Source organism: Orbicella faveolata, unplaced genomic scaffold, assembly GCF_042242905.1.
Source record: "Orbicella faveolata isolate gen_17 unplaced genomic scaffold, um_ofav_v1 contig_26, whole genome shotgun sequence".
Taxonomy (NCBI): Eukaryota; Metazoa; Cnidaria; class Anthozoa; order Scleractinia; family Merulinidae; genus Orbicella; species Orbicella faveolata.
In genome coordinates this window covers 13,928,566-13,950,850 of record NW_028301554.1, presented here as the reverse complement: position 1 = coordinate 13,950,850, position 22,285 = coordinate 13,928,566, and the positions used below count along the sequence as shown (strand labels likewise).

The window sequence follows — 22,285 nt, the reverse complement described above, 5'->3', positions numbered from 1 at the left end:
GTAAGTTTATCTAGGGCTATGTTAACGGTGGCGCCCAGGCATGGTGCTCAAGTACAATTCTGGCTGGGCACTGATTTGAACACGCCTTTTTTCCAAGTAACCACACCAGAATTTGGGCTCAGTGCCTGTGCCTGGGTACAAAGTAATTGGGCACTAAATGGTACTTGGGTACTTAGAGTACCCAGTGTCTGAATGCAACACCATTTTGTGCAAGTGCCTAGGCACCAGTGCTCAGGCACCAAGTGTGGACACAGCATAAGAGCTATTGAATGTTGAGGAGTATGTTTTGTAACTACCAGGACTAGTACAGTGCAGGTTGTAAAGTTTGATATTACTGATAGTACATGAGTTTGGCCTACCTTTCAGGCGGTAACACCTTCTAGGGATGTCCGTGCCCAGTTCTACTCTCGCATGGGTCTCGTTGCAACCACAACTGCACAGTCTTCTCAAAGTATAAAGGAAGAGCCAGCTCCTCATCCATCATGTAGCAGTAGTGCTGAAGATGAACAAAGCTCTAAAGAAAGAGCAAACCATGGCAGTGACAGGGAATCTAATAGCAATAAAACAGAACACGAGACTGATAATAGGCCAACAATAACTGTTGACTGCCCAGGTACTGATTTCCCGTTTTCTCTAAGGTATCAATCTCTGATCTGTCTTTGTTGGGTAGGTCATGCAATATTAAGGCTTGGCTATACTTGATCTTTATTAAGTCAGAGACGTGGTAATGCAGACCATAATGAACTGCTTTCCATTGACAAATATGATGTTTCATATTAAGTATTTCTTTGTAATTTAGTCATATTCAAGTGCTTATGAAGTTGTAATATTTGGCTTCATATTGGAACCATTCACTAGAAAGAATCACATGTTCTAAAACAGGCAAGCAATTGAACCAACTTAATGATAGAAGTCTTTCAACTCTCAGTTAATGTCTGGACACCCTTATTTTATTAAGTGCTGTCCATGATTAGTTTGTGTGATTAACAACTAAATCCATTGGCACATAAGAAAAGACTTCATATACTTTTACTGACACTTGATTCTCTGTTTTTCAGAAGTGCTTCTTGATGCCGAAGAGGTACATCACAATCTGTTTGACATTCTGTTCAAATGCCAATCAGTTGAGGTCCCCTGGAGGCACTTACTGGCATATTCAATAACACTTCACAGGTCGCTCCTGTCAGTACTGGCTGCTTGTTTCCAGGTAAGTCATGGGTGCATAATGGGGCCTTGCAAGACCTGCTGTTTTCTTGATGATTTAAGTTAATGCTCAGGCAAGGAAAAAATGCACAGTCCATTCCATTCATAGGGGTTAGAGGAATCAGATAGTTAAGGTCAGGGTCGGCTGGGCAAGATCCCTTTTTTAACAATATTTCTCAGAATCAATATTTGAAATTATTAATATCTATTAAAGGGCTTTCAATTGAAAGTGCTTACTGGAGTATCGGTACTTACTAGAAAATAAACCATTAGTTAAGATAATTAAATTCATTGAAACAGAGTCACCTTTACTGGAGAGGAAATACTCATTGGAACAGGGGAAAACATTAATTTGTGCATAGAATAAGATGAAAGCTTGCATTTAACTTGTATTTGCCCCAGCAGTCCATACTCTTCTTATTGATATCCTGGAAAAAGGTATGTGTACTTGAAGTGTTGTGTTAGCTAAGGTAATTATTGCCTTTTAGGATGCCAAGCTGCTAGATTGCTTATGTGCCTGGCTGTGCTCAACAGTGAGCCCCTCTGTAGTGGAACCTGCTGTAACAACTATCTCAGGTAAAGAGGTTTGAGTTTTTATTGTTCATGGTCAACTGGTTTTACATGACGTGGTGTATGTCCATGTAGTGGCTATCCTGTCTTGGAGAGTTTGTATGTATTGAACAGAATTATTTTGTACTTTTTGTTGGATGTTGTTTTCTATGTGTATAAAACAAACATCTTTTAGTTTCTAAGCTAACGTTTGTGTTAAAAAAATGCACTACTTTCACTGTGAGATTTTGGCAATCATCAATGAAAGGTATCTCATGGTCATCGACTTGTTACTATAAAGGCACATCATGTTAACTGGAAAATAGTCAGAGAGTGGTGTTGTACTTCTTAAGCAGTCCACGCAAAATTGGCAGTAAACAAGTTTTCCTTTTACAACTTCTGCCCCATTCTATGTACAACAATTATTGTCCTTGTACAGCTGTATTGTAAAGGATTTGAGGCACAGTATAAAGAAACTACCTCTTATATATCTATCTAATTAGCTGATTATAAATTCCAACCTCAGACTGTTGAGAAGCCAACTATTAGGGTTTTTTGTTATTAATCACTAATATATTATTTATTAACACTCTATTAATTAACAGGAAGTCATCAACGAGAGTCTTGGGATATACAAAGTATGATTCCTTTTTCTTCAATACATATTTGCACAACTGTCAACATGTTCTTTATTCAGTCAAAGACATCAGTTACCGGTGCAGGTTGCTCGGTATATTTAACTAATAACTAAAGATTTTAAACTACCTCATTAGAAATCTGTTTAAAGCTTCAATCAGTATTATTGTATGATTGATCATCTTCACATCATGCACAGTACCCATTATATTATCTTACGGATATTTCTTTCTACTGCTAATACTCCTACTAATTCAATCCATTATTTAGGTGGTTTCTTCACTGTTAGGCTAGGTTTTTATTTCGTCTTTTTTTATTATTTATTTATTATAACTTATTTGTCCTACAGCAGAAAATTACAATTTTTTTTTTTTAAAAAAAGCTTCCACTAAATTGGTGATGCGAGGAGACCTTGAAGAACCAAGAACGCTTTTACTATTAGGTGTTAAGGCCTCCTAAACTTACAGAGTCATCTAACATAGTATCACTTTTTTCAAAAGTCTCCTTGAGAATGAAAAATGCACTGGAGTTTTTCATTAGAGAACAGTACCTCCGCTGGCGTGTGTAGCACTAGCTGACAGCCGCAGAGTTTGACATAAGTAGGCCTGGAAAATGCTGAGTGGCCTTGCACATGATAGCAATTCTTTTAGTTTGGCTAATTTAGAATACACTCACCAAAGCATTTTCACAACAACCCAGAACAAGAAAAAGCAGAGAAAAAACAAGAAGAATGAACATTGTAAAAGTAGTACATAAAACACCACTACATCTTAACCATTCACTGCACTCGGTCCTTAAGCCCTGGTGAAATGGGAAATGTTTGGCCACCATTCAAACAAGATCAATTATTGTTTGGTGACCAAACATTTTCCTGTTTGGACACTTGTACACCTGGACACCTGTTTGACCTTTTTTAATAAAATTTGAATGTCTATAGCATTTGATCACACAGTGTAAAACATTTTGTTCAGTTGGATGGTGATCAAACATGTTTCATACTGTTTGGCCATGTGTGGTGACCACAATGTTTGATTGAGTATTGTCACCAAACATTTCCCATTTAGATGGGGCTTTAGGTCATGAGCTTGAGTCACTCTTTTAAGCCTGTACTGTTGGTCAAATTCCCATGTATCATTTTTTTTTTTTACTCAAGGAAGCTGTGTTCTATCTTTAAACAGAGCTTCAGTGGCATCAGTGGACGAAGGAGGACCTCACAGCACTCATCTTAGCAATAGTTGATAAGAGAGAGAAACTTGCACACACTCTGGCCAAAGCATTTTACATTTTTGATCCAGTGAGTCTGTTCATTTTGAAATGTACCCCCAACACTGTACTTATGCATTACTTGAAGTCTTATCAACTTAAAGTCAGATGACCTGTTGCATTAAATTGCACATGGAATGATTTTGGTTCTAATAAAGTGCAAAATATACCTTTAAGTGAGTTTGGGTCTGAATGGCTAACATACCTTTTATGGGCTTCAGTAGCAAATCAAGCAAGCTCTGCTTGGATTTTGCTTTCTTACATGTAGTTCTAAGATGGCAAGTTTTCCACTTCAATAGAAAAATATGCCTCAAGAAAAAAGATTGATAACAGAGTTTTAAATGCTTAATTTATGTTTCCCTCTCCATTCAGAGGAAAACAGGCAATCTTTTCTGGGTACTCTGGAATTAAAGATGCTCTGTCTTAGTAGCAGCATTGATCCAGTGGCTGGAAATGCTATAGAACTAAGGGTTGTAAAAAGATGGCATAAATTACAATTGTTTACCATGCTAGTAACCCTCTTGCTTATATTATCCCTTCCCACAGGCCAGTCCTCTGGTTAAATTTTTTCATTTCCATGAAACATTTCTGGTGCATTCTGATTATGATGCTTGCAAGGAATATTTGATTGCCTTCAAGTTATCTTACAACAAGGTATGTGAAAGAGAAGTGTTTCTTTCTGAAAACTTATGTTGCCATGTAGATGCACAGCCAAATGCATGCAACATTTCAAACCAACATATTGCAACTTTGAAAACATGATTGATCATTGCAGTTATATACACAACTTAAGCAGCTGTGAAATTAAAGCCTGAAAAAAGTTAGGCTTGAATGGGATTTGAAGGTCCCATGACCTCTGCGATATCGGTGCAGTGCTCTGCCAAGTGAGCTATCAAGCCAACTGGCAGCTGGTCACATTATGAATTCATAATATACCACTGACAGGCCATGGCCAGTCGCAGTTCAAATATATGATCTTTCATATATTCACTTGCGTATTGCAACATCCTTGCACACAGCATGTTGCACTTGTTTGGCCACTCTCTTAAACCATCTGAAATTTTACAACTTGTTTATCTCTATCAATTACATTGTCAGCTGGCCATGAAGGTGGCTGTAGACAAGCACGTGGATATGCTCAAGATTGGGACGTTAGAGTGGCTGGAAGAACTAACAAGTCAAGTCACAAAACAAATGCTTACACATTGTGAGAGTGCCCACCAACAACACCATCTTTTAGCAATTTTGGCACGAACTATGTTTGGAAGAAACTTCTTGTGTAATGGTATGTAGAATGAATGACAATCACACTGTAATAGCTACTGAGTTGAGTTAACAAAGGGTATAAATTTACATGTATCAGACAAAGACATGATAACATACATATAGCTATCAATAGCAGCGACAAACAGCATCTGTATTAAGTGTAGTTCTCAAGGTAGACAGAGCGTTTGCATGTGGACAGAGCATGTTATATAGTGTTTTTCAACGACTTTCAAAGCACTCTGTTGTGTCTTATTTTGCTATTGCATTTAGTCAGCTCTGAAGCTGGCAAAAAGAGCATGATGTACTGTAGCCATTTCTGTACTGGGGAAGAGAAAACATGCTCACAATTCTAACCAAACCCAAGCAGGTGTGACTTGCATACTGTCTTCCTGCTCTTAGCAGTTTCTATTCTTGTTTAGTGCCTGATTATCATGAACTGCATGAAGTGAGCACGGTTCTTCATGGCACAGACACCGACATGAGACTTGAAGTAATGCTGGAGAAGGGAAGTGAAGACAGCCAAGTTGAGAAGGAAAGGGTGCTGCTCTCATTGCTTAACACTAAACACTTTACAGAGGCTCGAAAGTTTGCTGAATTGGTGAAACTGTCTGGTGATCACATTACACGGAAAGAGGTGAGTAGAAATTGGACAACTGAGCAGAATACAACTGCAACATCAACAAAACAACAGTGTGAACAGTTTTGACATTACATGATCTACTGATGAAGGGTACGTCAAAACATCTGGAATTATATTTGACTTTTTTGTCTCGTTTAGTATACTCAACTATCAACAACAACAGTAGTAATGTTATTACTTATGATTAATAAGAGTTGTAGTTTTGACAGATAGATTACTGAACAAAAGGAATAAAAAAAATCTTATTTATGATGTCAGGTAAAAGACAAAATTAAAAACCTAACTCTAGACCTCATCTGAAAATTAGGGCAACCCTTTGTGATAAGAGGCTAGTCCAAGTCAGGTGATGGTTTACAGGAAAGCTCTGCAAAAAGCTCATTAGCTTAAATATTATAAGAATACTGACTCCAGGTCATATTGCTTATGTAGAAAATACCAAATGTTGTTTCATAATTGATTGTTGGTACATGTACTTCCCATACAATACAATACAATACAATACAATACAATGCAATGCAATGCATACAATACCCTTTATTTCACCTCAAATTTAAAATAGCAAAATTGCTAATATCTTCGAGAAAATGAATAAATGAATAAATAAAAATTAATAAGATGGATATGGAATAATAAAATAAGTATATATATATATATATATATGTACAATTACGTAATTAATGCAGTGGCATCAAACCATTTACAACTATCTTCAGAAGGGATAGCAGTCGGTGTCAAATTCTAAATTACGAATAGTTGATTTGAAAGCTGCAACTGTTGGTAGTGACCAGGTGGTATTGGGGAGGGAGGTCCATAGTTTACTTCCATGGTAAGATAGAGAGTGCAGGCCGTATCTAGTGGCATTAACACGAGGGATAACAAGGGAATGTCTACCAATAGTACATAGATTTATTGTATGCTGTGGGTTTTATAACTAAACATATTGGTATTATATTCCAGGGTCAGCCCATTAAGAGATTTATATACTAATATGAGGATATAATGTACACGCCCATTAAATAATGCTGGTCGTCCCACACGATTAAGTAATTGCATATAATTACTGTCGTTGTCATTGAAAATGAAACGTAGGCTGCATTCAATAATTTCCCATATGTTTTGTGGAGAATGCACTGCAGATAAAGACAACATTGAACCCTGGAATTTTCATGATGTTAAAGTACATTGTATTACGGCTCATATAACTGTCTGCACTAGATACTCACCTCTAAATCTCAGTTTGACCCCCAGCACAATAACACACACAACTCCTTGTTGCAGCAATGTTTTGTTATGTTTCCTGACACGATTATTAGTAAGAGTGTACTGTGGGTGAAAATGTTTTTGCTCCCCCAAAGTTTTCTTGGTGAAAATCTTGAAAAGACTCAGGCTTCAGTGAGTTTTGAACCATTGACCCTTGCATCTGCTGGTGCAAATGCTCTTGTACTGAGAAGAAAAACTAGTAAATTAAATGCTTTCTTTATTGGAAAAGGGTAAATTAACAGTGGAATGTTTCGTTTCATATTTTGTCTTTTAGTCTTTGCTATATCGAGTCAAACAGCCTGTGACAACAGTTGCTTTTATATAGTGACCCATCTGTAGCTAACTGATTGCAAGATTTGGACTTTTGCACTTTCTGATATCCAGGTTGAAGCAGAATTGGAAAATGCGAAGAACTCCATGCTATGGCAGATAGAGCAAGGACGACTTGCATTCTGGCACAAAGCAGAAAAGTGTTTCAGAGGCCATGGTTGCAAACCAGATACTGTCGGCTCATTCTTTGAGGTAACCAGCATGATATAAACAGTTTATGTCAGGCTCTCCAAACTCTCCAAACTTCTGTAGATATGATTTGTTCTTTAAAATCACAAAATTGCAAAAACACAAAAGTGCTACTTAAGATGTTGTTATCAAGATGAGAATGCACGTCTTTGCAATGAAATGAGACCCCAGACTAAGGGACATGCAACTTTGTCATAGGGACAAAATGTACATCAATGCTCTTGGGGAGATCAGTTGATAAATTAACGCTGGCTTAAAAACTGTAATTATTAAATAAACTTCTATGAAGCGGAAATATTTTTCTCATTGATAAAAATCGTATCTTTATGTGAAGAAATATTAATAATTATCTTTACCCCTTTTAGCTAGACATTGCTACTCAATGACATCATTGATGACATCAATGAAATCTATGAGTTATCAATGGGTAACTGATGGTTAATAATTTGATTAATTAGTCATTATTACTGATGATTAACAGCTAATCCATGCATAATCAATGGACCACAGAATTTTTGGTCTTGATAAGTTATTGATTCCATTGATTAGTCATCAATGACACTGATTGGTCGTTGACGATATTGATTAGACATCAATGTATTCTCGTGGCAACACAAACCATACCGAGGTATAGTTCATGTAAAATAATAAATTCTTTGTGTTAATTCCTCTTATTATCTTCTTAAACCAGTCACCTAATGATTTATAGCAGGAAAGTATATAATTTAGAAAAATGCTGGAAGATTGTAATAGATGTACAGCATATTACAACGTGTATATTACAATGAGTAATCAATGTGGATTAAAGGGGTGGTGATTAGTCAATAGCATCAATGAATAATCAATGACAAAAGCAAGTAATCAATGGGCCACAAAATTTTTGTTCATCGATAGGTCATGGATGACCAATAAACAATGACTAATCAGTTGATTACTCATTGATTACCTGGTCATCGATTAATTGAATGGCTTGGTGCAAGACTGACGTAAGTGACTTTTTCGGGTGAAATTTTTTTTCTTCAAAAGTGCCTGAATTGTTGCATGTGCTTTTCAATTTAGTAGTAAAACATTCTCCTGTATTTTTTTTGGCTGTTTTGCGCTTTGTTTCTGAGAAAAACAAGGACAAAATATCGAAGCGTGCACAATGAACGCAACGAGGCGGAACAAGAGAAAACAATTATTTAAATTTTCAATGCAGTTGTTAGTTCGTGTTGACGTGGTGCAAGTGATAAAAGCGCGTGTACGTGAAGGATAATTTTCTTAGTGTCGGTTCCAATCCCGAATTTTTCCCCTGGTTTTTTTTTTTTTTTTCTTTTCCTCCGTTTGCTCTTCTTTTGAATTTCTTTTTGTTAACAAGAAAAACCTATTGTCGATTTCAGCCGCCGAACAACGCTGGTCAGATCCGCTGGTTCGACACTGGCTTCGACATTTTTCCTTCACTTGACAACCCGTCTTGGACGGCTGTTTTTTTAAATTGATTGAAACGATTTGCTGCAAATTGTTGCTCTGGTTCGTCATCAAGCTTTGTTTGAAACGATCATCGATTTTACGATCACTTCGCTGAATGGCGAGAAAACGCACATGTATGCCACGCGGACAAATTCTTTTGCGTACACAAAATTTCATTGCGAACGGATCATTACCACTCGTAGCTCAATCGGTAAGGCGCAAGATTGATAGGATATCGTTAGTCAGATTCGCTGGTTCAACACTGACAGGGACACTTTTCCTACACTTGACAACCCGTCTTGGACGGCTTTTCTTTTTTTTCCTTTCATTGCTAATTATTTTTAGTTGGAAATCGAAGTCTGATTCGCCCAGCCAAGAAAACCAACAACTGAAACAAGCAAAGCAGAGTACACAGTCGAGCCAGCGCGGTTACCGCGCTCACATAAAGAGGCCCTAAATCACTTAATACTGCTTAATAACATTCCGAGTGTATCGGAAGATTCGCCCATTTATCGATGCCGCGGTCGATAAACTTTTCAAGGTCTCTTTTTAAAGCGAAGTTTGAGCGTTTGAACATGCAGCGTTTTCAAAAAGCGAATATCAGCGACCCAGTTGTTCGAGCTTTTATGGAAGGCAGTCATGTTGTCTCCTTCGCACATGCGATAAAAGCGCTGCGCGTCGCGAACGTTAATATTTTGTCGTCAGACCGGTTCGACACAACATCAGCCCCTTTTTTCCTGTTGATTTATCTCCTTTTTGAAACCAAAACATTAAAATAGGCCGTATTATCGATGCTGCTAGTGCTAAAATAAACCATTAAGTTCGCATCAAAATACGCCTTCGATTAGTAAAGTAGCGTGTGTATCGAAAGATTCGCCCAATTAAATCAGCGACCGCTACATACAAGTATATATTATGTTTACAAAATTAATGCTGTTTGATTATGTTCGAATAAACTAACGTTTTGTCGAGAGACCGGTTCGACACAACCGGTCAGCCGCCGAACAACGCTGGTCAGATCCGCTGGTTCGACACTGGCTTCGACATTTTTCTTTCACTTGACAACCCGTCTTGGACGGCTGTTTTTTAAAATTGATTGAAACGATTTGCTGCAAATTGTTGCTCTGGTTCGTCATCAAGCTTTGTTTGAAATGATCATCGATTTTACGATCGCTTCGCTGAATGGCGTGAAAACGCACATGTATGCCACGTGGACAAATTCTTATAAATACACAGAATTTCACTGCAAGCGATACTTAGCATTCGTAGCTCAATCGGTAAGACGTTGGGCTGTTGAGACAGCGGCTGGGTTAACGCTGGCTTGGACATATTTCCTTCACTTGAGAACCCGTATTGGACGGCTTTGCTTTTTCCTTTTCAATTGCTGAATATTTTTAGTTCGAATCGAAGACTGATTCGCTCAGCCAAGAAAACTAACAACTGAAACAAGCAAAACAAACCACAGTCGATGAACTCTGATTAGACGGAAAGCAAAGCCTGACACTACTTTCCGGAAAATAATTCGTAGAGGACGGAAAACATAAACAGAAAACCTCACTGAAAAGTTAAAAACTGAAATCAAAATTCACGCTTATCCATAGTCCATACCCGTATTATTTTCACGCTTTGACCAAGTCAAAACCGAACTCTGACGAGATTGGGTTTGTATCGTTAACTTGATTAGACTGCGAGCAGTCTCTCTTTTGCAAAGTATAACACACACCAGACAAATTTGTAAAAATTCTGAAAACTCGCCAACGTCAATGCCATAAAATTTAAGAATTGGTTATATCAACTCCTCACTGCAATTTTAGGCAATACGAAAACACTCTGAAACAGCTATACGTGGATGAAACATGTTGATTTGTTTGCTTTTGCTGAAAACAATAAGTGCGAAAAAGGTGGTGATTTTGCTTGGACTTTGACACTGCCGCGCCGGTACAAAAAAAGTCAACAAACCACACTGAATCATAATGGTAATGGTACGTTATTTAAGTCTCGTTCACCGCGTCAACTTTGGTTTAGACTGCGTACGTTATAAGGAGTAAGGTCCTTGTAAATCGATGTTTTCTCACTGACTGTAGGCTCGATTTCCGCCACTTTCTCGAGTCCGGTCTACGTTCCTCCCCGAGAAGAGGGGGAGGAGCGCGGGCTCTTTTTCCGAACAGCGGCTGGTAATCGAGCCAACACTGACTGTTGTTCATGGATAATCAAATACTCAACAACAACAACAATTTATTTCAGTATTCCCATATATAAATGTAACTACATAAAATAAATAAATTTAATTACAATAGTAATAGAAATATATGTGTAGATATATTTATATATTTCATCAAATTACAAGAGACTGTCTGAAATCCATACATAAATGAACATAAGCAGCTGACAGTCGAGATATAAAAGGGTCACCATTATTAAAGAGAAAAATAATTTTTAAATTTTTGTCGAAGTCATTGAAATTGGGATATCTCTCGTTTATATCGGCAAAAAACTTGGAACGTAAATTATTGTAAAGTTGACAAGAAAGTTTAAAATGAAATTCATGTTCAACGTATTTTAATTGGCAGAAAGGACAAATTTAAGTGAATACTGCTCCAGTTTCCGTTGTGGTTATTCTGCTTTTTCCGGCTACTCTTAAGATTTAATTAAACTCATTCAATGCGGGAAGCCAGTAAAATCGAGTCTATTTATTTTCTGCCTTTTCCAAGCGACGCAAACACAAAATTTAGAAACGATTTAGAAGGCTTTTTGAATGTGAGAAGCACAATGTGAACCTCAGGGGGGTACATGCTTTAAAGGAACCCTTTGTGTTGTAATTAATACCGACAAAAAGAGAGCTGTCATGGCGTTTAAAAGTTCTACTTGAAACAGACCACTGAAACAGACCACGTGTCCATGTGTTCAAATCAAATCTCAACAGAGGGTAGGCCCTCGACTTAGTGGAGACAAACTTTATCCTTCCTGCCCCTCCCCTCAATCATTTTTCTGGAATCTGCAAAACTCTAACAGAAACGTAACCAGCCGCAACCAGGGTACTTCCTCGGGGGAGGAAGAGAGAGGACCCTGGGAACAGGGTTGTCTTAAAAGAAGTGAGCTCGTGACGCCGTATCTATGGATACAAAGAAATTGGTAGACTCAGCACGTATATTTCTACGTGATTCTTTTAGCCGCGAGTACGGTGGCCCATAGGTGCCATCCTAAAATTTCACTCCTTAAATTTTATTTGGTTGTATTTTTTCTATTCCGTGATATTTTTATTCCTTGATAATCTTTTGCACACATTTTTTAATTATCCCTAGATAGTTCTTTTTATCTCAAGATTAATTTATCTCTGAGATATATATTTTTTTTAACCTCGAGATAATTTTTTATTTTGAGATTATTTCATTTTGAGATAATTTTTTATCTCGAGATAATTTTTCATCTCGAGATAATTTTTCATCTCGACATAATTTTTCATCTAATTTTTTTATCTCGAGATAATTTTAATACTAAATACTAAGTTAGATCATTTTCTATCTCGAGATAATTTTAATACTAATACTAAATGGATAGTGGGTGGAACTTACTAGTCGAAGATATCCCATATTTGTCCGCGGTGGTACAAAAATCGCCTTTCTGTTGATGGATCGTATTGCCTTACAGTTTGCATAAAGCGAACTGGCAAACTCCGTTCCGAGAAATAGTTTAACAATTCCCTTGTTTCACTGAGTGACAACAGCTCGGTATTACAAACAATGTCGCAGAATTCGTTTTCCTCCATGACTGGATATCTCAAATTCTTAAGAATCTGCTCTCCAAGGATTTGTCGCCGTTGTTTACCGTGAGCTTCAAACTTAAGCTTCTTGCACTCATTTTCTGCCCACCTATTGATAGCGACGAATAAGTCGATTTCTTTAATGTTCAGAGTGTCTCTTTTCACCAACTCGATCAAGTCCATTTTATCCACTTCAAGGAACTCCTCAGATTCCAGAACGTCTTTGCATTCTTTATCTATAAATTTCCAACATGAGCGCAGGAGGGATTTGTTTTCAATAAGTTTTGAATGTTTCAAGACACAAAACACATTACTAGAATCTAGATGATCCCATAAAAATAATATGCAACGTTTGGTCAGGGACTCAATCATATATTTCTCCGCCAAATACAGTAGTTGTAAAACGTTGCTGCCGTTGAAGCGGACCTCTCCGGTCTATATGAATCGTAGGAACTCTAACATCCCTTCATAGTCGCAGTCGGGGAGATGAATGTTTTTGCTCGTTTCTGCCGCTAAACTTCCGCAAAACATGGCAAAAAACACTGGGCTTGCAATCGCCAACAAGAACCTATGAGCTGGAATCACCTTCTTGCCAGCGCTGCTGGTTTCTCCATCAATGGACACACGAACGACAAATTTCATGTCACTCAACGCATCGGTGCCTAACAAACATTTGGATCTTTCTTTGTAGATCTCTGTAGTCACAGACATGATGTTTTCCAGTTGTAAAAGAGATTGAAACTTAAGATATCAGTGCCTGGTCGCAAAAGGCTTCCTCAAGGGGTAAAGGAAATAGGGCACGTCCAAGGCGGTCCGCAACGGCTGAGCCTGTAAAAATGTCATCACTTTGTGTTAACGGAAACCAATTATTTGCTCCAACAAACGGAAGTCATTACAAGACATTATGTTGAGAAGCGAACAACAACAGTTTTATTATTTTTTGTACCCTCTGCCTGAATTACAATGTGTAATAAACAAGGCGAAATCATTGTCCTCGCTTAATGCTCTATATTTTCAAAATCCTCAAGGATGAAATGGCTAATGTTTTTGCAAATATATGGGAAAACGTTATCTAAAGGTAATACCGGGCGTTTTCCAGTTAGCGAGAAATTCTGGAAATTTCGCTGGAAATTCCCATCGGGTGAAAAACACAAGTTTCATTGGTTTCCAGGATGCCCTCTCAGGCCTCGATCTCACTAGTTTTTCTACATATATGGGCGCCTATCAATTCTCATGTGTAGTAGGCTTACAGTCTTTCCCGTAAAAAACCGTGACCAGAGAAAATTTCTGGAATGTTTATTGTTTTGCGACCAATCAGATACGAGATGAAACCGCAAAAGATAATCGCCAAACCGCAAGGGATTAGTCACGACTTGACACGTAACAACGAGCTGGCTTTTTTTCCACGACAAATCTTCAGTTTTACTGCGAATTAGCTCCTCAAATTCACGTGATGTGTTAGAGCCTATAATGATAAATGGCAAGCAAACTGAGATCATTTCATTTTGTAAAGTCTTAGGCATCAACATCTCGGCCGATCTCAAATGGAATGAACATGTGAAAGTCGCTGGCAGAAAGGTCGCGTCACGCTTGTATTATCTTTGACAGCTGAAACGCGCCAAGGTTCCATCTAAACACCCCCTATTATTTTATGACTTACATCCGCTCGGTCATTGAATACGTTTGTGAAATTTTTCACAATCCCCTGCCGCACCCCGGGGGGGGGGGGGACTCCCTTATATGGGCTATATAGGTATGTGCGGCCCTAAAGGGTATATTTTTTCAGCCTTTTTGGGTCATAAATAGGGTATCAATTTTGGCCATTTTGGTTATAAATAGGGTATGGTTTTTGCACTCTGGTCTTGAATCGGGTATGTTTCTTAGAAGAAGCTACTTTTTCATCATTATCAATAAGACTTTCAACAAAAGCGTTGCATAACTTAAGTTTAGGGTAACTGTGTCGGCTGCAACGGTCATAAATAGGCTATCGAATTTTTGGTCAGGCCATAAATAGGGTAGCAAAAAAAGGAGATTTTGGTCATATATAGGGTAAGGGTTTTGGGAATTGGGCCGCACAACCATCACCCAACTTTTCTGGAAGTACCCCGTCCCCCGGGCTACCGCAGTACCTGTCAGATGACCTCGAGAGACTTCAAAAAAGGGCGCTCCGCATTATTTTTCCTGACCTCTCGTACACGCAAGCTCTATTAGCAACAAATCTTGAGTCTCTGTCACCTCTGATACCATGATTGTTGCATTAAGCGATAAAGAGTGGTTATAAACGACCCATCAAAATCTAACAGCTGGAAACTGTTTTGAGCCACCTTAACAGTCTTCCCTTAACTGGATTGACATGAAAACTACACCAGTAATTGGAAATGGATTGAAGTTTTGCATTGTGCATTTCTTAATGCAATCGATATTTCTATGGAAACGATAAACGAAAAGAGTGAAAATCGGTAAAACATGAATTTTGCGCGAACCAGATGTGATATGAAAAAGCTAATACCAGTGCCTTAAACTATAGTGTATGACAAGCAGAATATACAAGAATAAAAAATTCTGTATGTTTGATCTGGAGTAAATCGCAAAACCATTTCAAATTATACTTTTTGCATCATAATAGTAAATGGACCGACAGATGAACACTTCTTTGATGACATTGCTTCAAATAATACCAAACTGTGTCTTGAAGTTATGTTTTGAAGTCGTGAAAGTTTTGTTGGTTTTCGTTTTCGCAATCTCAAGAACGAGACTTTTTCTTAAGGTCACTCCATTATAATTTTCGCCTAATTTTTTATTTTTAGTGTATAACAGAGGGTATCGCGTTGGTCATTGGCTTTTACAGATGTGGCGGCTCCTAAAAGAGCCATTTTTAGCGACCTGAAGTCGTCCAAAGCAACGAAATCAGGGCGCGGTACTTGAACTTGAACTTGAACTTGAACTATTTTGGAGCGGTGGCTCCTAAGAGAGCCGTTTTTGTATTCCAGGGTGGAAGCCGGTTAGAGTCTGTCATCCGTTGAACCGTCTTTCTTGTTTTTTTCCTCTGGCACCAGGGTCTTGTAGAAGGAGCGCTGAGATTCCGGAATGTATTGTTGAGGTCTTTAATTTTGTACGGATTGATTGGTACAGGACTGTCATACAGCGGAGGAGGGTGGTGTGAATCAACCTCTGAACGTGAGATCTTAACACGCTGCCACGGTTCGCTCGTATTGAAGGTCTTCCGGAACCATACTTCGTCGGGATGGGGTACCATGACAATCTTTCCAGTTGACGGATCGCGACTTTCTCCCCAGCCAAAGTTCATCCACGTTGTCTCCGTCAGTTTAAAGATGTTGTCCTCTGTGTCTTTCTTGTCCAATTTGTACTTGTCACTTAGATGGCCGTTCCAATCTGAGAATTCTTTTTGTTTCATGTCACGAACCTTGAAAACAACAAATAAGAATATGCAATTCAAATAAATAATGATCGTTCATTGGTTACATCTTGTTGTAAATGTTTTTTTCATTCTTCCCCCTCCTTCCTGGAAAGAAATACTGGCAGTGATAAATGCTAATTTGTGGAAATCCAGAACAGAATTCTGCCCCTCTTTCCACCCTAGAAGTTCTACTATGACTAAAATAGCTGGGCATACAACTCAACATCATATTGTTTTACAGAACCAAGCCAGTGACACTGAGCTGTCATTTACTGAGCGTGCTATGCTTCTTGGAATAGCAGTGAAGTGGTTTTCAAATCTGCCCTCTGATCAACAACAAAAGACACAAGAAGATTTACAAGATCTTCACAAGAAGCGATGGCTGTTTAAGATACGAGCAGAAATCGAAAAAGACTTTGTGGTTAGATTATGTGATATTCTTATTGATAACTTAATTAGCATTGACGATTGTCGGTCTGTTTTGTTCGAGCTGAACAGAAATTACAAGTCTGGCTAAAATAAAGCTTGCTAACTTTAGAACCTGTGAAAAATTAAAATCACCATTTCAATAATATAATTTTTTTTTTACCAAATCTACCCAATGTAAGGGTCTGGGTGATAAATTGGTTGAATTTTGAATTCCAGAGCAGAACACAAAGGAAATACTTTTGAAACTATATTTTGTCAGCATTTCTGTATATTCTTGCTGGTTGTATCAGCTTTGGTGAACTTCCATAAGAACTGAAGGTTTCAACAGGGAAAAAATTGTAAAATGGGTGAAATATGTATTAGAGAGTTGCAATGTTTCAATTTTTCTCCATAATGTTTTTCAATTCCACCCAGGGGAATCTGACCAGATCTGTGAGCCACCTGGAGTTTCTTTCCCATGAAACAGAGATGGAGTTATTAAGTGAAATCAAGCCAGCTAACATAGAAGTAGTTTCTCGCAAGACTGTCAATTTAAAAGAACTTGTGCAAGATGATACTGCTGAAGTACAAACAGACTCTGAATGCCTACTGGAAACAGAAAAGGTGACTTAATAGCACTTTTGTTATACATTTCAATGATTTAGCTGCCTTTGTAAAAATGATGCTTACTGTACAGTAAATATATTTTATGTAGTCTGCCACAAATGGCAAAATTAACTTTTTGCTTGTGTTGAGAAAGTGTGCAGAATGATACTAATTGATCCTTAGTAGAAAAGTAAACTTTACATACCCAGGCAAATTTTACTATTTGTGGCTTAGTTACTCCATCAAAACTAAAGATTTTTTTCTTACCTCAGCACCAGAACAAAAGCTGACATAAATTGTCAGCTGTTGTTCTGATGCTGAGGCAAGATGAAAAATCTTAAATTAAGATTTTAGCTTTTACGGAGTATAGTGCTGTGCTCCTTATTATAGACAAGTCCACATTATAGAGGTCACTTTTTAAGAACAGAGATGTTTTTGTTTATTCCAGGAAATTAGAGCTTTGGAGAAGGTGATTGGTGACTTGTTGGAGGGTTGTCACATCAGTCGGGCACGATGGCTTGCAAGGTTGTTTAATCACAGCTGTTTGGAGTTAGATGTTGTTATGGTATGACATTCTATAATTTACAGTCCAGTCATAATAGTAATGATAATGATGATGATGATGATGATGTTGATCATGATAATGATAATGATAACTGTATCAATTGTTGTATTGATTTTTTAATGTTTAAGTGTGAGAAAAGAGAGGTGGTTTTCACTTAGGTATAAAAAGTAGTTTGCATTGACTTTGGTTTTGCATTACTATGCTCAGCGTACTTTATGTATTATTAGCCCTAATTTTAGACAGCAATGTATAATGTTACACGGACTAATACGTTGTAACTAGTTAACATTTTATGTTTTGTGATTCTTTTATCTAACCTTACATGGTCAAGTGTCATAATAGTGGATTATAATATAATGCTGTGTCTCACAAGGACTGAATTCAAGAATTTGATTGTCTGAAATCGATATTGACCCCAGCCTAGATTTTTCCATCTAAACCGTCATCTAGACTGGTTACATTTTATGGTGAAAAAGTTGCAAACTAAATACAAAAATATTGATTACTATATCCATTCGAGTAAGCACCCAACACTCATATTATTTTAATTGTAAATAATGTAATTTGCTTTAATTGTAAATCATGTAATTTAACAGAGAAGAGCCACCTTGTGGATCTGTTAAATATACTATTATTATTATTATTGTTGTTGTTATTGTTATTATTAATTAGCACCCACCTCGTATAAGCGCCCATCCTAAAGGCAGTAAAAGTTAATAAGCGCCCAGCTTCAAATAAGATTCTCCCATACAGACCTCCTGCTTGGTTAATAAGAACTAAAATATTAAACAATGTGATCTATTTTCCTTTATGATGTCCTGATCTGTTGCTCTCATGGTAATTTGTCGGCAAAATCTGCTTGTACACAAATTGTAACTATTTAATATCTGAGGTTCTGACTCAGCCTAATGATCAATTTTATTGTCCAGAGTAATGATAAAGATTGATTTCACTCCCACCAGTCATGCATACATTTGGCCCAAGGAACACGTTTTGTGGACACACTTGATGATCACGTTCAGATCCTGCTTTCCTACAAGGGACGACAAGAAAGCCTGGATAGCAGCACCAGGCAATTCCAGCGTTCGGGCAGTTTTATTTTCACATCCAGCTTCACTGAAAAGATGGCAGAAGAGCGTCATGACTCAGTGTCCTCTGCAGACTGGGTCAAAGTTGAAGACATCATCACTTCCATGGAAAGTCTGGCATTCCACTGCAAGCAGGGAAAAAGATGCTGTAATTGTATCATCACCTGCTACAGGGTTGCTCAGGTAACATGATTGTCAAACTTTCATTACTGTCAAGTCAGTTTTAAGAGGTTCTTATAATTATATATGAGCACAGATAATTTCTCCCTCCCAGGGAGAGCACAGATAATTTCTTCTTTCTGTGCCTCTCTGGGAGGTGCGGTGGCCTCGTGGTGCACTTGACTCTGTAATGAGCGGTCCAGGTTCAAGCCCTGGCCAGGGACATTGTGTTGTGTTCTTGGGCGAGACTCTTTACTCCCACGGTGCCTTTCTCCACCCGGGTGTGGGGGGTAACCCTGTGATGGACTAGCATCCCATTTAGGGGGGAGTAGAAATACTCCTAGTTGCTTCATGCTGCTGAAACCGGGTTAAGCTCGAGCCTGGTGAGCCACTTGGCTTGTATGCAGACTATACCTACCTTACAGATTTCTAGTATACTTTCCCTGTCACGCAGTGTTGCATGACAGAGAGAGGGCCACAAATGGACTAGTATACTGTATGATCAGACTTGTACTGTTTTGTTTTGTTTTTTTTGTGGGGGGGGGGGGGGGGGGAGGGAGTGGTGATTTATTTCAGTGATTTATTTGTTCCCATCACACCTGGTGTGCCCTCACCAATTGCAGTTAAGTTCATCACTTGTTATGTGTATGTCTACATCTAATTTCTGAGAAGTTTAAAGTGGTTTCTTCTAATTAAAACTGCTTTATTTAACTCTTGCAGACCCTTGGCCAGGAGTATGAGACTATTGTAAATAAGAAGCCTTTAAGCGTTCTTCATTCATTGTTACTCTCTGTATTTGATAACCGCTATAAACTGATGGAGAGTTACATTAAAGCTACACAGCTTGACTCTGTGCAGGTAATAAAAGAGTTTTACAGACTGAGCTGTTTGTAGCTAAATGACTGATGTCTACTGTTACAGCTGGTGAAATACATGGTATCATCAAAACTCATTAGTCCGTCATGATTTTTGGCAACTTCTCATCTCTTAATTGATTTTTCATTATGTCTAAGCCAGTCAATCAGCAAACGACCTTATTCTTAGGCACTTTCAATCTCCTCCTGCTAGTCAGACTAACATTCACTGTTTAACTGCCCAAAACACCACAAAGCCATCACAATAATGCCATAATGGTGTCAAAATCAATCACACTGTTTTTCAGTTGGAGTCCAACAAACAAAACAAGGTGTATTTAGGAAAATGAAAGTGATAGAAAAATGCCTTCTTTGCACATTTGTTGCCATTCTGATGATGTCATCCTTGTATTTTTCTTTAGGTGACACAATTTTTGGCTGACATCATCTTGAATTCTCTTCGTGTTCACAGCACTGGTGAAGGTATAGTTGTTTACATTTTGATGTTGATTGGCATTCATATCAAAGATGGCTTGCTCAACACTGAGTACAGAGCAGCTTTCCATAGTGTAAGTGGTCTTTTGTGTGATTATTCAAAGAAAGGCTATTGAACAGCACTTTCATGTGGTGTTTTCATGCTGTCCAAGGTGGGCCTAACGCAGTTCATTTATGGGTGAAACCAAAGTGCGTGGCAGTTCAAAGGAAAAGTGACTTTAGTTATTAACTTATTAATAAGTAAGAACATTTTGTCCACACAGTGTTAATTGGTAATAACAGCAGCTGCATGGCTGTTTTAGCTATCTCCATGTTATTGTATGGTGTAAATTTGTATTTGTATACAGGGAATAAAACAAAAATTTCAGATGAAAGCTATTGGAATGAGTCCAAACCCTCTTCTGTAACCATTTATATGAAAGCTACTAAACAGTATGGTAACTGTTTATTTTTATCTAGAGATTATCCATTGTAATCCATTGCTCAACCTTCAGATATTTCAGGAAGAGAATACAGCGACTTGACTGTAAATGCGGCACCATCTTGTGAAGACATCAGTCACATGATTCGCTTGTGTCCTGACTATTCCCTGCTTGGTGGCCGTCTCCTGGACACAGCCACATCATTGGCCAATGAGCGTGCTGAAGGAACTACTCTTCCTGGAGGTATTATCACTTGTTTGTGAAATCTTACTCCTTTAGTAAGGTCTCCATGGTTTTGTTTATTATAAGCTAGGACTACTAACTGTACAGTGCCAGGACATTGATGCTAGTTGATGTGAGCATCTCTGGTTCGCAGTATATGAAAACGCCTTCATAAGTGGTTCTCAAGGGGGTTATATCTCGCACATATCAGAGAAGGGTAAGGAGTAGGAAAAAAGTCTATGGATAACTGGGAAATTGGTTAACACTATTGTGAGATTTTTCTAAGCATGTTTTTTTTTTTTTTTTTTTCATCTCTGTAGTTTTGTATGTTTCTTATTGCTACAGTAATTGTAAGTGAAAGTTTGACATTAACCCCAAATACAATGCAGTCTTTTATTTCTATTAAGTAACAAAAATTGCGATGGCTGGTTTCTAAATCCTAGATATCACAGTAAAGGAGTTATAGAAATTGCATTTCCAAAAGTTTGGCACATGCTTGGGCACTGGATTAGGCTAAAGCATCTGGTTTTGTTGAACTTTTTAACAGGATTGAACTTAGAAGTGGAGTTGTTAGTCCGTGCTCATGAGTGCCACACATTGGCTTGTAACATGGAGGGCATAGCAGCAGTGCTCCGGAATGGAAGAGTGCTCACAACTGCTTTGGCAGAAACCAGAGATTATATGCTGATGGTAACCTGTTATTCAGTACCTTGAAACATTAAATTCACTGACTTAAACAAATTTGTAAATTTTGCAAGTTTTATACATAGTTTTGTCAAGATGATCATTAGGCTGTGTGCTTGTTTTTTACTCTGCTTGTTTTGGTTTCATGGTTTGGTTGGAAGAAACAGACAAGCAAACAAAACTTTCTTGTGTGCACAATTTCTTTAGATTCATAATTCACAACATTTTTCTCACTACAGGTTCGTCTGCTCACTGGCATAGCTAGGTTCCATGAGATGTCTTACATCTTTGATACTCTCTTTGAACATGAGCATTTTGAGCTGCTTTGTCGAAGGGGAATTGATAAGGTAAATGTAACACTGTTTTACCTTAATAGAAATGTTGCAGCCCAAATACAAAGCCTAAAGAAAATGATTGAAACATCTTGACTGACTTGTTTCAAACTGACATGACTAAAAAGGTTATGGACCTTTTCGGCGATACAGCAGCCATTTTGAATCCTGTTGTTTCAAATAGCTTTTATGGAATGCTTAGGAGGCAAATACATACTAATTTACCCCCTGAGCATCCCACAATAGCTATTGAAATAGCAGAATTCCAAATGGCTGCCGTATCACCAAAAAGGCAGCAAAACAACATTTTGACAACAAAATGTAAGTGAATTTGATGTTAGTGGTCTTGAGTCTGTAAAATCCAATATTGCAATAAATATTTTAAAATAAAAATGACAGAGATAATAATTAATTTTTACATGGCATCTCATGTCCTGTCAGTCCATTTGACTTTTATGTCTCATTACCTTCTTCCAGGAAACAGTTT

The 22,285-nt window shown here is 37.9% G+C and overlaps 1 protein-coding gene and 2 pseudogenes across 4 annotated transcripts in view; 2 read left to right on the top strand and 1 right to left on the bottom strand.

Annotated features, from left to right (window-relative positions):
- Nucleotides 1–22,285, top strand: part of LOC110058830 (spatacsin-like) — a 58,668-nt gene that overhangs the window by 31,823 nt on the left and 4,560 nt on the right. For 2 of the 4 annotated variants that reach the window (XM_089295389.1, XM_089295388.1), the window contains exons 28-45: nt 367–613; nt 1,059–1,207; nt 1,692–1,779; nt 2,358–2,390; nt 3,567–3,682; nt 4,198–4,305; nt 4,750–4,936; nt 5,337–5,551; nt 7,202–7,339; nt 16,205–16,384; nt 16,807–16,995; nt 17,426–17,542; nt 18,505–18,813; nt 19,510–19,647; nt 20,066–20,126; nt 20,633–20,803; nt 21,330–21,472; nt 21,706–21,813. In XM_089295389.1, coding sequence (XP_089151515.1) covers nt 367–613; nt 1,059–1,207; nt 1,692–1,779; nt 2,358–2,390; nt 3,567–3,682; nt 4,198–4,305; nt 4,750–4,936; nt 5,337–5,551; nt 7,202–7,339; nt 16,205–16,384; nt 16,807–16,995; nt 17,426–17,542; nt 18,505–18,813; nt 19,510–19,647; nt 20,066–20,126; nt 20,633–20,803; nt 21,330–21,472; nt 21,706–21,813 — 2,697 coding nt within the window. The remainder of the gene's footprint in view (nt 1–366; nt 614–1,058; nt 1,208–1,691; nt 1,780–2,357; nt 2,391–3,566; nt 3,683–4,197; nt 4,306–4,749; nt 4,937–5,336; nt 5,552–7,201; nt 7,340–16,204; nt 16,385–16,806; nt 16,996–17,425; nt 17,543–18,504; nt 18,814–19,509; nt 19,648–20,065; nt 20,127–20,632; nt 20,804–21,329; nt 21,473–21,705; nt 21,814–22,285) is intronic. The other 2 variants (XM_089295391.1, XM_089295390.1) reach the window with 1 other exon arrangement.
- On the top strand, nt 12,204–15,078 carry LOC149108228 (uncharacterized; annotated as a pseudogene).
- LOC149108227 (uncharacterized) lies at nt 15,548–15,960 on the bottom strand (annotated as a pseudogene).